The 16573-nt window shown below is 37.7% G+C and overlaps 1 protein-coding gene across 1 annotated transcript in view; it reads right to left on the reverse strand.

Annotated features, from left to right (window-relative positions):
• Positions 1 to 2125: 2125 nt before the first annotated feature.
• Positions 2126 to 16573, reverse strand: part of LOC136249265 (kinetochore protein Nuf2-like) — a 30588-nt gene continuing 16140 nt past the window's right edge. The window contains exons 14-18 of the mRNA XM_066041225.1: positions 13562 to 13646; positions 11259 to 11362; positions 11027 to 11114; positions 10525 to 10599; positions 2126 to 2345 (exon numbers count right to left, since the gene is read on the reverse strand). Of these exons, the coding sequence (XP_065897297.1) occupies positions 2277 to 2345; positions 10525 to 10599; positions 11027 to 11114; positions 11259 to 11362; positions 13562 to 13646 (421 nt within the window). The 3' untranslated portion in view covers positions 2126 to 2276. The remainder of the gene's footprint in view (positions 2346 to 10524; positions 10600 to 11026; positions 11115 to 11258; positions 11363 to 13561; positions 13647 to 16573) is intronic.

The raw sequence follows: 16573 nt of genomic DNA on the forward strand, positions 1-16573 counted from the left end.
AATTGAATCGCCATCTCATGCTGACTGTAATGGCATTTAGTTTGATGCACTACAACGAAGTACCGATATGGCCAATCAAAGTAGCAGGTGTAGAGTAATGGCAGACAATAATGGAAGAGCTACTTTTTCTTGGAGGCCTAGCAGCAGAGATTCTCTTCAAACAAAGCAATACTTGGTGTAATTTTGTCAGGAATTTCATGGTATCGTGGTGTTAACGAACTCTTTCTATTATAATGGCTTATACCAGCCCATGTACATGCACCCAATATATTGGGCTTTGGTCCTCGAAGGGTTAAAGGTCTTTAATTTTTTTTTTTTTTTTACAAGTGAAATTATATAATTAGCTATGTTGTTTCGTGGTAATACATAGTTATACTGGAGATATTCAGCTAACTGAGGTTCCACTGTACAGTGATGAACTGCATCAAACTACAATGGTATTAGAGGCCTGCAAATAGAAACTGTGTTGTCAAAACACTAATTTTGAAGGAATTAGTAGTCAAATCAAAGATCATATCCCATTGGGATATCTATAATTTACAACTTGACTGTAATGGTTAAAAGCTTATGGTATACTGGCTATCATGAAAATTGCCTGTAATTAATTTTGTGTAGTGACTGGATTGGTGTTTCTTGTACTGTTTTTAGTTACACAAGCTACACCAAAAATTATATAGTTTTATTAAGGTTACGGGACACTGTAAACCCACACATACACTATCAATCATTTTTCATGACATAGGGTTTTGATTAGTGCTGAAACGATTATTCGGTTATTTGACTATTTGGTCAGTATGACACTATTCAATTCGTTAACACACTATTCGAATAATCTTTAGCACTTTGTACACTGTATTCAGATGGAAGGCCAGCCTTGAAACTTAAGAATGTAAACAAAGTGATGTATCTATGCTGTAAAAATTCTATTTTAGAAAAGACTGTTAGAAATACTGCTTAGGCTGCATGCTCCCTAACAAAAGGTTTCAGTACTTATTCAATAGAAGTATAAACTTAAAGAATGATCAAATATTTGGTCGTTTTGTTCACAACTCTTCGAATAGTAAAAATTGCTATTTGTTTCAGCACTAGTTTTGATTTTTCTTAATCCATTGTTATCAAATATTTATGCATTCTTAACTTCTCATTAATCGACATGGAATTCAAATGTTGTTATGGAAACATGCAGTGTCCCCATGCCAATTAGTGAAAACTGTGAACCAAAAATCAGACCTATGAAGAACTAACTAACAATTCTAAGGTTTGGAGAACATCACTGTGATGGACTGACAAGAGGATTTATGAATAATGTGTATAGTTGCTGAAATATGGCAACAATATGGCCTAAAGCAAGACACTGTGGTCACAAAATTAATTTTTAAAGTCATATCTAACAAATGGCTCTGTCAAGCCCTAGACAAGAAGCCAAACTAGTAATCTGTTTATACAAAACGTTAACAACCTGTTCAACAATCCTGATTTTTGGTTCAGGAAAATATTGCCATTAGTCAGCAAAACTACGCATGCGCTTACAGGTGTGCTAGTTGCTAAGTGTGTTGTGTCTATGTTGTCTTGTACTGTAACAGAAATCTATCGAAACTCCTCCCCCCCCCCCCCAAGACAACCATTGAATGGAATTCCTTACCCTATCCTGATCTTCATGAGGTTGACAAAGACACATTTAGGTCGTACTTATTTATTTAATAATGTAATTGTACATTAGCGTTACCCCTAAGGGTTTTGTTAATCAATAAATAAATAAATGTGTGTTTTCTTGTACCTTGTAACTGTCCAGTCAGCACACTATTATTCTCCCAACAATTTCAGCCTGTTACCAGCTGATACACAACACAACACCAAGCCCGCCTGAATTAAGTAATAAAATTTTTGTTTGACAGTTACTCACTATCCCGTAACCTTAAAATTTTATTTAAAATATTGCAAATGCATTGTATTAATACCTGAACACCAGGTGGTCCCCAGCAATTCAAATAACTAAGAGTTCAAGTACACATATCTCAGTTCTACTAATCCCAAACAAAAATACATATGGCAAGCTGTAGCAACATCAAATGTATAAAACCAATACTGTACATGCATATACATGCACACTGCCATAACTAGGCAATTCTGTATATAAAAATTTTATTGCATAAACATTCCATTTCATTAACAGATACATACATACCATGTATATACAGTGTAGTTCATATGAGTCAGTGTATATAACCACATACAATAACACAATCACTACATCATGGTTGCCTCAACAACCACTATCAGTTACTGGTACAAATTTTCAATATATTTTCATGATTCTCCATTACAGCTGCATGACGATTATGAAACTAAAAATGAAATACACGCACAAATTATATGTGTAGTGGTGGTGCAAGCACATGTGTACATATGTAAGGCCTATAATATTATGTGGCTGAAGTAATTAATTATAGGTAGCCAAGCCCACATCGTCTGAGAGGCTCTAAATGGCGTAGAAACCAATATCAACCCATTTTAAGTGATTTAGAAAATTTCCTAGGTTAAGAAAGAGTGAGAGAAAGTGGCAAAATGTGCGTCATGGTGCTAGCATTGGGAATAATCCTTAAGTTGAGTTGAGTCGAGTCATATCAGTGCCACTGCACTGGCGTGACATTCATAACCATTGCATGACTAATCAAGTGGCTACTATGCCGGGCTTGTCTTGGAAAGTAAGCTATTACTGTAAGAAGCAAATTGTGAGTGCTAGCATCAAGATTTATCCTTTGAGTTTGCTGTGTCAGTGCCACACCATGCCAGACATTATTGGTATTGAATGCCTAACTGACCCATATACACACACCACTTAGTTTTCTAATATACTCCATGCCTCAATGCACCATATAACAAATATGCAAAACATAATATTATGTGGGAGATTTAACCAACTAATGTGCGTTGCTTTAATTCACAAGATACACTTAATTAGGTCATGTTAGCAGACATGATTACTATTATTATATACTGTATAACGGGAATGATTCATGGGAGAAAACATTCACGAATTTTGCAATTTTAGGTGCATTCGTGAATGTTTTCTTGCAAAAATTTTTCATGATTCAGTTGATGTAGCATTCATGTAAGGAGTGCATAAGCAGGTAGCTACTCACCTTGCTATTCGCTAAATGGTCTGGCGTGGTCTCCCTTTGCCTTCCTCTTTTTGCAAAGGGGCGACTGCGCCAGACTATACTTGCTAAACTGCTATATATACATGATGGCATAGTCAGTGAGGCGCAGGACCGTGGCATGTGATTCGAACAGAGATGCAAACTTCAGTGACAGTGGAAAAATCAGTGCTACTAAGTGGGGCAAATATAATTGCAGCCCAGCGATTCACTGCACCGGAATGGCGTGTCTTAGCCTCAATTATAGGCATGACTATCGTCCACACTTCTCTACCGAAACAGCAATCATGCATGGCTACTAGTATGCGTAATACATGTCAGAGTCAGCCACACAGTGGAGCGTTCCCTAGCTATCCATAAAAAAGCATTAATTTGTTGTGGGTGTGTGCCCAATTATTCATTACTTTATGCAATAAATCGCGAACATTTTCTTGCGAATGAGGAAATAGTTGATCATTCGCGAATGTTTTCTTCCGTGAATTATTCCCGTTATACGGTATTATTGTGAGAAATTTAACCCCTTTGTCAACATTGTTGAACAAAGAGATCACTAATTCAAAAGTAGAGTCAAAGCCAGTTATATGGATACAACGTGTACTGAAATCAAGTAATCAAATATCTCAAAATATCATCATAGACTGGATTTAGCAATATGGGAACAAAAGTCTAAACTGAGATATCACCGGCATGAAGTTGCTGCACTATCAGGCTAACAACTTCCACGTCAAACCTTCCTTCAACTTGTCGGGTCTGCTTTTGGTAGAAGGTTCTCTGACAGCCTACAGGGTGTACATAACCACGCCAGGCATCTACAAAGATCTGTGAACATCAGGGATGTGTTGTAGAGGGTTCACACACTCTGGACAGATAAGCAAGGAGCTGAATGTCTGTTTTGAGATTTCATCCTATTCCCTGCCTTTGACAGGCTGTTTTATGGTCCAGTGCTTTCAATTACCATTTTGTAATCTATCCCTTGCCTACCCCACACCCCTTATTGAGGACTCATGATACAGTGAAAAAACCTATCTAAATTAGCAGAAAACTCTACAAGGATTACCTTGGCCACCAGATACTATTAGAAGTTATGATCCATACACGTAGCTGCCAGAACTGGTGAGTTACAATGCTTTAAAATACTTCTTTTTCTGTAATCTACCATGCACTTGTATTTTCCAAAATTCAGTCGCATAATAAAAATTGTATGAGTACTATAATGGGATAACTGTTACGTTACAGTGTTTAACCGCTCTACCCATTAAAAATCTGAGTGCTTAACTTGCAACCTCACGTGATGCATTAAATAAAAACAAAATCACTAATATTCTAGTCTCGTGCCCAGACCACACCCACTAGGGCCTGGTGACTTGCACTACATCAGGCCCTCCACCATATAGTTTATACGTGTGTATCCATGGTTTCAGTTGGCTATCTTCATCAGTCTAGCCTATCGAATTACGTTGAAGTTGAATCAGACCATCTGATTGGCCAGAAAAGAAAAATGGTGTTGGGCCCAAAACTCAGCATTTGTCCCCAGACCCTACATAACACAGTGGGTGGGATCTGGGCACAAGACTACTAATATTTTAGCAAACAGCCATGGAAAATAATCATTGTGTTGATCATTAGTGTAGTGCCAAACACCATATATTGTGGTGGTAGAATCTGACATGTACTACTATAAATGTACCCAAGACTAACTATTTATGTACCTGCACTCAAATAAATGCCAGGTCAGAAATGAAAGCCAGGAGGTGTTACCTTAATACAAAGTCTTGTACGAGATTACAATAGCTTAATTTTGTAGTCTTACCACATGTACAACTAATGAAACTTGTGACTTGTCGAATTGACAACAACTGCAACTGCTACAAAGATAAACAAGATTTTTCAGCTGGTTTATTAGTGGAGATCAGAGATCTGGGTTTTTCTGGCCAAAAATATTACCCAAAAACCAGCTTCACAATACCATCCTGGCACCTTGGCAGTACTGGTTAAGTATAACCAGTGTTGGGAGTAACGCGCTACTTATGTAACGCGTTACGTAATATTATTACTTTTTTGGTACCTAGTAATATAACGAAATATGCTATAAAAACAGGTAATATAACTCAAGTTACTTTACTTACAAATGTAACGCGTTACCTAAGTAATATAGTTACTGTAACGAGTCTAATATTACGTAATATTATTACTACAAGTAATGAAGTTACTAATCTCGTTAGTAATCCACTGAGTAACGCCTAGCCACAACGAAGTATTGAAGCCTACTGAATGAAGCTTATTCACCAGCTTCTTACTTATAACCAAGATTTGCACATTGCCCAACAACGAAATCATGTCACGTGATAAGGTGGTAGTTTCACACGTGACAGCTTAAGGCTGTGGACACAAAGTAATATAATATGTAATATTATTATAGTTACTTTATTTTATGGGTAATATGTAACTGTAACTAAATAGTTCAGTTGCAAGTAATATGTAATATGTAACTAGTTACTTTTAAAATGTAACTTGCCCAACACTGAGTATAACCAAACCCAAAAGTGCCTACAGCATGACCCTAAATGCTTCCAATAGGTAACTATACAATTTGGAATTTTCTACTGACTGCCTGTCTGATGCCTTCAGACAAGCGTAACTTGATAATAGCTAAGACTACAGGCGTGACTTTTTTAATGTTCAACTTTGCTTTGTCTCTAGATGTGCCTTTTGGCATACTGCAGTACATAAAATACATACATCATGGATTTGTCCTCCTCTGTGTCGCAGTTTTTTGCTGACAGTCCAAGGTGTCAGATTCACAGTAGCACGATGCATGGCTTCCCATTTGTAAATGGGAATCGTTCATATTTTCCATGGTGACTGGATTGATTGCAGAGGCATCTTTGTTTGTAATACTGTGTAACGGGCTGAAAATATATGAAAGTGAAGCATAATAGCCACTTCCCTTTTAAGCCAGTAATTGATAGTTGGAGCATACAGATCATCTGCATATTCCGTGGTGGCTGGATTGATAGCAGAGGTGCTTCTCCTGCTGTTCTTTGTTTGTATTGTGTAACAAGCTGAACATAGCTGAAAGCAAAGCATAATGGCCACTTCATTTTCAGTCAATAATTGATAACTGGGATGTGCATTCAGACGAAAACATTAACTCTGGCACCATCCTTTCTTTTGATATGGTATGACGGTAAACAAAAAAGTACAAGGAAAATTAGGAATTTATGTTTGATTAAGAATCATAGGATAAGTGGGAAACAAGGGAGGTCGCCTACACCTGCAGACATACACTAGTGAACATTCAATCACCAATTCAGTGATGGGTATAGACTGAATTAGGGATTAAATGTTCACTAATATATCTGCAGGTGTAGGCGACTTCCCTTGTTTCCCTACTTTTTTTCTATGATCCCTAATCGAACTTGAAATTCCTTACATAATAAATAAATGCCCAAAGCGTATGAAATTGATGCACAAAACCATAACTAAACTTGCACACAGTACTTTAAGGTGGCACTGAACCAACTAAGGGCAGTCTTACAAAGTTGACAGCATGTTTGTGGTAATGCCCAAACAAAAGCGGAAATCCAGACCACAGCGAAGCATCTCAATGGACTAACAGAACAAGCTCTGTTAGATTGCCCAGCTACTGTTGTTGACAGGCTAACATTACTCACGCTTATCACAACTTTGGGTTAATTCACTGGCGAACAGCACGCCATCATGTGATTACTGTTACATGGAGTGCACACTGACTAGCCTCATGGCTTCCTTTCTTGCTAAATAAATTCAAAATTATGCACACGAACCATAAAAATTTGGTATAAAAATTGAGCATTTTTACAATTCGGCCTTGATGGAGTTGTTGGTCAATGTTGTAGTTCACAGGTGTGCGTTTTCACAACTTTCTATGTTGTTGTCAGTAAAAAGGAAAGCACAGAATTGTTATACAAGTTCAGAAATGGTTGGAACCTAAGTGGCTTAGCGCTAGGTTGTTCGTTGGCCGAAAAATAGCTTGAAACTTAAGAGTTATATAAGTGTAAATGTAGGAGTGTTATTTCACCAAACTTTGTATGCTAAACTAAAATATCACAGGCTATCGCAACAGCTTTTTAGGCATAGATTCTAAGTTGTACACTAGAAAGTTTTGGGCCACCCTAAAATAGCTCATAAATGCATGGGTTGCCGAAAAAATTGTTATTGTGTGGCTCTACTTAATCGGTTCAGCGCCACCTTAATACTAAATAACAACTATTTTATTAGAATATTCAACAGTCTAAATAGAAGAGTCATACTTAGAAATAATAGATTAATGTTATTCTGAATCACTGCGGTAGTAGTAACTAGGGTTCCACTTAGTGTTGCACCGATATCCAAATTAGCCGATTATTCCGATAACCAATATTAAGCAACAGAATTAGCCGATACCGATAACCGATCCGATATACACTAATAACACTAACACTCATCCTCATCATTATTAAATGGCTCATATTAGTGACATAACCATTGATATACAGCTCATTCTAGGCTAAAATGTAAAGTTAGATGTATACCACAAGTAAAAGTTACTCATGGTAAACAGGTTTTAAGTACATTTTACTACTGCTATACAGTTGAGACAAGTGGCTGGCACTACATAGAAACCTAAAAACCTCAGTTTATTGTTGGGCATGGCCTAAACCCTGACAGTTTATTATGGGCATGGCTTGTAGTCACCGCTAAACTATTAACACATAACTTAATTAAAATGCCAAATAACTTATATCTAGCCTCCCCCACATCATTATACTACACAGCGCAGTGGAGATTAACATCGGCCTTGATTTAATCAAAACCGATTAATCGGCTAGTAGCCAATATCGGCCCGATACCGATTATTGAACCGATTATCGGTGCAACACTAGTTCCACTGATACCTAAAAATATCTACTGATCCAATGCTGATACCTAGCAGTAAAATTTACCGATACAGATACCGATGCCGATATAATTGCCATACAATTTACACACCTCTCAAATTAGCTATGTGTGACTGCTCTATTAGAATATTTTATTGTGCAGTGACTGTTCTATTAGAGTATTTCAATATTTTTCATGCAAACATAGTAAGTAGCAGTTGTTCAATGTTTAACAAAGCAATTCCTGCACCTTTTATGCTAGAATAATGCTCAACGCTATTTCCAGCCTGCTCAATGCTATTTCCAGCCTGCTATACCCCAAGTTTTGCTAGCATAGCATTTATGGTGATGACAATTGGTGTGAGTGGCTATTAATTGGTAATATAACACTTTCACACCTCAGATCAAAGGAGCCACCCAGGCTACATTTTGTATGCAGCCCAGCCAGCCGGGCTACATATGAAGTGATTATATAGACGTTGACGCTGAAATCGACTGTGGGGATCAATTAATACCCATGTGATTAGGATGCACGACTTGGATTTCGCCATGAAAACCACTCAGACGGAGAGCATTTTGTTATCCTTACCATCCTACGAGTTGAAAAGCATTGGGCTAAGGTGACAACTAGCACTATAGCCTATTAATTCGATCATTTCCACATGTTTTCGAATAGGACATCACAAAGCTACCAGTCTGCACAGAGTAACCACTCTACAAGCAAGCTTACCTGTCTAGGCCTTCAGTGAACTGCGTAGTTTTCACATAAACAATTCAATAGCACTGATTAAAACATTAAACTGGCGTAATGGAAATTCTCTGTGATATCTCTAGGATATGTCTGTTTATCATAACCAAACATAACCAGAATGTCCTAGGTGCTGAGACATAATCGAAAATTTTATGTGTGCATACAAGATACATCCAGTGGCTGCACTCGTATTGGCTTGGGTGATTGATCGCCCCCTAATAAGTGTTACATATTAGCTGTAACATGGGGCATTCAGGCTTTGTCTGATATGTATGCCCTCATGCCTGTCTTACAACTATAACTTGGACTAAAGAACCGATACTGATCAATACCAAAACGCTGCTCCAATTCGATACCAATCCGATTATTGGTGGAACTCTAGTAGTAACACATTCTCCCTCCCCATTACATCATGTATAAATACCGTAAGGCAAGAAATTTTTGTGGATTCTGCAGACATTTTATCAGTGAAATTTAATATTTTACAACTCAAGTACAAACTGTATGAAGATCAATGTCTTAACCACGAAATTTTGATCCAAGAAAAGTACTAATAGATATTGGCAATTCACAAAATTTCTTGCCCCCCCCCCCTATATGGTGCGTGTGTGGATAAAAGGCTGCAGCAGTTATGGCTGCCAGTGTTACAAATCAGCTATATACAAATGGCTGTTACACTGCTAACAAGAGTTAATAATAAGAGAGGAGAGTGTCTAACGCTGTATAGTCCTGTAATAGATGATTGCGCAGAAGTTAAACGGCTTCTTTTCCGTGTAGCACATAGACTTCTAGTATTTGTTCGTTTCCTTACCGCAATTAGTTTAGCTGCACCATGACGAATCCTCGAGAATATTCAAAGACTGAACTAAAGACTGAGCTGATATGTACAGGGAACAGTGCTCCTTCAATTGAAGAATGCTCAAAGGTAGGGTAACATGGCGATGCAGTGAAATTCGAAGCGATACTCTGCCTTCAGTTCAGTGTTATTGATTTCTCAGACACGCTCCCCCAGAGTTATCTTCGAGGTTAACAGCCATACTTCTTTACACAACAGAGCGATGCTCTTCGTGGTGAACTTGAACATCGAGTTGAACGCACACCCTTGTGTCTGGAATAGCCTTTGTGGTTAAATGCAAAAATATACTAGCCAGTCTGTACGTTACACGGAAAGGAAGCCATTTAACTTCTGCGCAATCATCTATTACAGGGCTACATGGCATTAGACACTCTCCTCTCTCATTATTAACTCTTGCTGCTAAGCATATAGGCCACACAGTCTGTGGCCACTAATTATTTCAAAGGTATCAAAGAAACCATATGCTGCCCCACCACAGAAAGTCACAACACAAACTATGAATTGCCAATACATTAAAATATATCTGAAACACTTTATTTGCTCAGAATGGGAAGCAGTACAATGGTTGGGCTGAATTCACAAAACTACCAATGTATTAGCAAACCACCAAGACAGTATCATCGTTCCATGGACACAGTTCTCACAAATAGCCAATGTTTGAACAGCCTTAGTCAGAGCTTTCAATCTTTTACTTCCAAGTTACAAATGGACTCCTTTGATCCTCACATGCCTCGTAATCCAAAACAGTAATAACACACCCATTTGGTTTGTATCACACTCATTCAGTTTGCATCAGATTTGAGGACACTATGGCCCTCACAGGCATCATGTGTACATATCATAATTACGGTGCAAACTTACAGCCACACTGATTTTTTCGGTTGCTTCATCTTGTTCTTTACAAAGACTGTTATATTCTTCTCTTTTGTTTTCCACCTGTAATGAATAAGTTACAGCTGTATAAATGTTTATGTGCACACAAAGCCAAGCATACTGCGCAAAGTTTTAAGAACTTTAATATGGCATTAACATGCACACATGGACTCTTGTAAGTATCAAGTCTAAGCCTTTCTGTGTGTGTGTGTGTGTGTGTGTGTGTGTGTGTGTGTGTGTGTGTGTGTGTGTGTGTGTGTGTGTGTGTGTGTGTGTGTGTGTGTGTGTGTGTGTGTGTGTGTGTATTGAAAAGGACTACAAAAGTACCATAGACTACTAGTTATTGCAATAGTTACGTATATATATTTGGTACCCTTTGTGCTTATATACATGTAATTCAAATCATTTGTGGTGGAAAACTATTATAGTTTGACTACAATACAAAAATTTACAGGATAATGTCCATACACATACATCTAAAAATTCCTACTTTCTCTTGTAGAACACGCAAAGCTTTTTGTTCTTTGTCCTTTTTTTCAAACACTTCTGCTTCCTCCAATGTCAGCAACTGTAAGTCTCTAGAGTACAGGTGTAAAAAAAAGCAACAAGTAATTAGACAACTTTTCCCTTCAAGGTACTTGGATTGTACAGCTGAACTTGCTGTCAAGTGTTTGCATAACTGAAGTGTGCATTAGTAAGGAACACTGCATACACAAACCCACCTTGATAAATCTTTATTAGATTCTCCCTTGTTTTCTTTCAGCTGTTGGTTGTACTCAGCTTGTTGAATTCGTTGTTCCAAACTCTTTAACTTTCTTTCCAGATTCTAATGGCAAGTACAATTTATACATGTACACTGCACATATACATATAGCAATCATAGTAAAACGTATATTTGTTAGTGACATACGTACATGTGGAAAGCACATGTCTACAACACTGCAATGTACTATAAAGTGGTATGAATCAACACTGATAACCCTCCAACCGTCACAATTGCCATATAGCAGATCGATATAATCAAACAGTACAGTAGTACTGTTTAAGTAGGGGTTGCCCCTTCTTGTTGGTTTAGAGAGGCTAACTTGACGTACTTTAATACAGCAGTCACCCTAACAGAACAGTCACATGTGTATAGCTGTATGCTATAACAAGAACTGAACAAACTAAAAATTTTGGGATCCAAGTGATAAAAGTAGTGAAACAAGAGATGAATGATGGCATTACAACATAGCTCAGTGGGGAAATTCCTACTTGGCATTGAACAAAATAATTGTTATAACATACCAATACAGGAATTTTCTCACAGAGCTATGCAGTAATACCATCATTCATCTCTTGTTTCACTACTTTTTATTGCTTGGATCCCTACCTCATTTTTAAATTAATAATTTTAAAGTATACTATAATTTACGTGCTGAGTACAATTTTGATTTCATCATAGCTTTTTTGTGTTTAATGATAATAATGCAGTAGTGCGCTTACCCTGAAGATTCTTATGCCCACAGGGTCCCGGGTACTGGATCCCTTGCAAATGATTGTGTGAGAGTTACAAAATGTATCATCTTGAAACAAGACTAGTTCGTTAGTTGTTCGAGTTGTTAAAAAGTAATGAAAGAAGACAATCTGTAACACTGGGGACAGTTACAAGTTACTTTTTGAAGACACAGCATGATGCATTTCTTTATGCATGCACATTGGGTATGACAGTGGAAAACTCGAAAAAAAAACAACTGGACATGGTGAAATGCTTTATGAGTTAACAGTGTTAGCAGTAGTATGTGATATACTCTCAGCTGTGTTTGGTAGAGATAGGATTGCTTTTACAACCTGTATTTTGTCGTTCTTGTGATTTTATTATTTAATAATAATCTCATGGTTAACGCTGTGCAAACAAAAAACATTTCGGTCGAGTTCCTTAGTCCATAGGGAGCATTTTGAAATATAGTGAATATCTGTACAGGTTGTCCCATTTTGGTCCATGGTATATTCCACTGGAAAACCTGATGGTTAGAGGGCTCATTAACCATAATTGTACAAATTATATTTCCAAGCCACAGTAGATAAACAAGTTTGTTGTACAAAGTGATGAAACACTTCATAATGTACTCATCCCTATTAAGCCTTGTTTCCACTGCATTATCCTTTTTAACTACTATCACCTTTGTACTAGTGATGGGTGATGTTGATATTTTGCTATACGATTATTGTCATGAACAAATATCACTATTATCACGAATATCATGTCCACTCAACTCTTGTAATGAAGAACACTAAACACGTCAATTAATTGGTAAAATTATGTTGAAATTTTACCAATTTATATTTCTCTTATATCACAATTATTACACGATAATTGCCAATTTCAATTACCACTGGTCAATGAAAAGTATGATGTTGATTATTGTCAATAAAATAATTGCGATTATCACAATAATTGAATAATTTCCCATCCGTATGTTTATTCCTTTATTCACATGCATGATGCATCCCATACATAACTCCACCTTTTCAAACACATTTTCTGCAACAACTTTAACATAAGGACCTACCTGAACTTTAAACAGGCTGTAGGACCAGATGTCCTACAGACCTTCAGCACTTGTGCTGTAAAGCCTTAATAATAATAACCACATTAATAAGTGGTGACTAAAAGTACTAATGATATCCACATAAGACTCAAATCTCAATTATGGTCCAAAAGATACGAGTCCTACCAAAACAAACCCTCTTCTGAGTGACTGATTCACATGACATTACAGTGCATGTATATACACTAGGAATGAAAGCATTTGCACGAAAGCTACTAAAGCGTTGAAGCTTTGTTGATTATGTCATGCGAGTAATTAATGATCATAACTGATGGTACGTATGTATGGTCTCACACTTTGTTGCAGCTGTAGTATAGGCTCTACAATATCCATGATTACAAAGCTTTGGAGGAATAAAACTACAGTACCTTCAAAACCTTCAAAGGTTCTCAGGCTTTCAAAGCTTTGTCCCAGCCCTAGTATACACAACTAACCTGTGTGCTAGCGATAGTGTCTTTGTATACTCTTCTCTTGTCTGCTACACTTGTTTCAAGTTCTTCAACCTTATGTGCTTTAGTGCTATAGTAAATCACAACAACATATCATATAGTACTGTATGTAACACTTTCCCATAAAAATATTGACCGGAAACCACCTTCACAATACCTTCATGGTTGAACTATGTTCTTCCTGTTACACAGCTCCACTTATGGTAATCGATATGTGCATTTCAAATTCCACTGATGATACTTTAAGGGTTTGTTATATCTAACAGGAAATGACCACATTACTCAATAGCCCATTTTCACACAAGGGCTGAGGAATGTGGTGGTTAATAATTACGATTGTGCAACATCCGGTGTCCTTTAAAATGTATTGAATGCTATGGGAGTGAGGTAAGAAATCTTCACAGGAGCCTAAACTGTACCATTTATTCTTATTGTGACAACGAAATTATAATCTTCAGGTTGTTAGCACCACGATGGTATATAGTTTGTGAAGATTCGCTGCGCGGAAAGAAGCGACTTTAGCATGGCAGAAGACTCTAGAGACTTTGTTTTCAGCACCTAGAAAGTCTACTTAGTGAGATAAACTTTGTTACTACATTCCTACAAGGCTTGGAACAACGCTATGCAAAATTTTCTCGCAGAAATCGGCGATCTTTCATCGCTGTGATTCTATCAATACTAGGCAATTATTTCACCAGTTACAGTAGGTTTAGTGGCCATGTTTTGTTGCCTCTATACTTATAAAAGTAAAAATACCTCACTTTAGGAAAAATGCAACCTTTAAAACATAAGATATCACTACCATCTGACACAAGATCGCTGATTTCTTGATCACAACACAGTATATCTTTCCAATTTTCACGTCATCGTTGTAGTATAGTGGCTGCTATAAAAGTACGTTCTTATAATAAGAACAAATGGTATGGTTTCGTGAAGTGTAAATATCTTAGTCCCATAGTCTTCAATACATTTTAAGGCTTCCCAAAGGACAACGGATGTTGTACAATGTGCAATAAATTAGTATTCATTACCATACCATGAATACTTTAGCTTGCGTGGAAATGGACTATTAGAATAGGGCTTGTATTTTGTCAATTATAGCTTTATCCGCCTGACACTATTCTTTCCTTTGATGTGGTGTTATACAAGTTCACTGATGATGAAAATGTCAACAAACAAGTATAAGAATTATACAAGCTGGCAGGGAACATTAGAATAAACAAGTGGGAGGAGGCCATACTTTTACATACTGGTTCATTGTTAATTAGTTATAAATGAGGTAAATGCTATCCATCAGAAATCAACAGTGCCAGATTCCAAGAAATTACAAATCAGATGTCCAAAAAGTTGGAGGCACTAGAGATCAAGCTAGAGTCCACTACTAAGCCCCCAAGGCTCTACCCATCCCAACCCCCCAGGCATCAACCACCCCCCAACAGTGATGTCAGGACATGCTGGTTACATGGAGAAGTTGGGCATCTGCACCAGCAATGTTCTTTAAATGACAACAGGCCAGTCCGAATGGTGGGTGGCTGCCCAAGACCATAGATGATTCCCACCAGCAGACTGAGGTTAGCTTTGCACCACTATCTATAAATACTATATATTGTGTGTTAATGGATTAGTTAATAGTGTACCAACTAAACTTCTCGTTGACTCTGGTGCTGCCATTACTGTTATACATCACAACATTGTAAGGTACTCCAATCACTAAGCAAAGTGCTTTAGCAGTGAGTGCCAATGATGGCCCAATAGACATTGCTTGACAAATAGTTGCTACTGTACATGTGACTCTAGGAAATTTTGCTGTTGACCACAGCTTCATAGTTGTTAACGACCTTACTGTGGACTGCTTGCTAGGTGCCGACTTCTTGCAGCACCATGCTGCCATATTGGACTGTAGGCGTAACACCTTAATGGTTGGTAGGGAATCACAAGTATTCACTCCACTTGCTCTTAAACACCAATGTGCACCTCTGATTTGTTAACTTGTAACAGGGATGTTGGACATGCCTGAAGTGACCTGCTCTGCAATTTTAATAGAACCAGTGGTTTCTTTACCTGATAACTTACACGTGTTGCGTGTTCTCTGAATTTGGCACATCATAATCAGGTAGAAATACAGGTTACGAACATCAGTCCATCACCCATCACAGCGTACCAACTAGTACCAGAGGACCATGTCTTTTTCGTCTCAGATGGCAAAAAGCAAACTGATACTTCAGCTGTCTGTTTCGATAACCTCCAGCTCCCAGAGTTAAACTATTTACTAAATACTGTGATGTATTTGCTTCTGCTGAGGATCCTACGTCAGTGGTTAAGCATACCATCCATACTCACTACAGGATTACTGGTCATCACTGGTTGTAATGGTTAGAAAGAAGGATGGCTCATGACATTTTTTGTATAGATTATAGAAAACTCAACTCAGTGACCCACCATAATATGTACCCGCTTCCTCGAATTGATACTACCTGTGATTTGTAGGCAGAATGTTGGTACTTTCCACCTTAGACTTAGCCTCTGGTTGCTGTGGAAGAGTCAGATATTGCCTTTTTGACTCCTAGGATCATTTTGAATGTGATACTATTCGACCTCCCTAGTGGGTCTGCCACTTTCCAGAGGTTAATTGAATGCATCTCATCCGGCTTGACTTACTGTATAGCGGAAAATTTCCGGAGGGTGTAATTTTCGGATATTTCGGAAAACTAAATTATTTCCGAAAATAAGTTTTCTGAAATTATTTATTCATACGTAGTCTACATTTAGGTAAAAATCGTGAGTTGACATAGCGCTCCTCAAGTACTTCAAGGTATGTAAACAGAGCGGCGATACCAGTATTTCTTATTATACGGTCCGCTGGCACTAGTTCTGCACTTGCTGTTGCCAATTCAAGCCGTCACCAGAATGATGGAGATACGCCAGTGGAAACCACGTGGTGAATATCGGGTGTAGCTACACAGGAAAAGAAAAGGCGGAACTGAATAGCGAATAGAG

Source organism: Dysidea avara, chromosome 3, assembly GCF_963678975.1.
Source record: "Dysidea avara chromosome 3, odDysAvar1.4, whole genome shotgun sequence".
Classification (NCBI taxonomy): Eukaryota; Metazoa; Porifera; class Demospongiae; order Dictyoceratida; family Dysideidae; genus Dysidea; species Dysidea avara.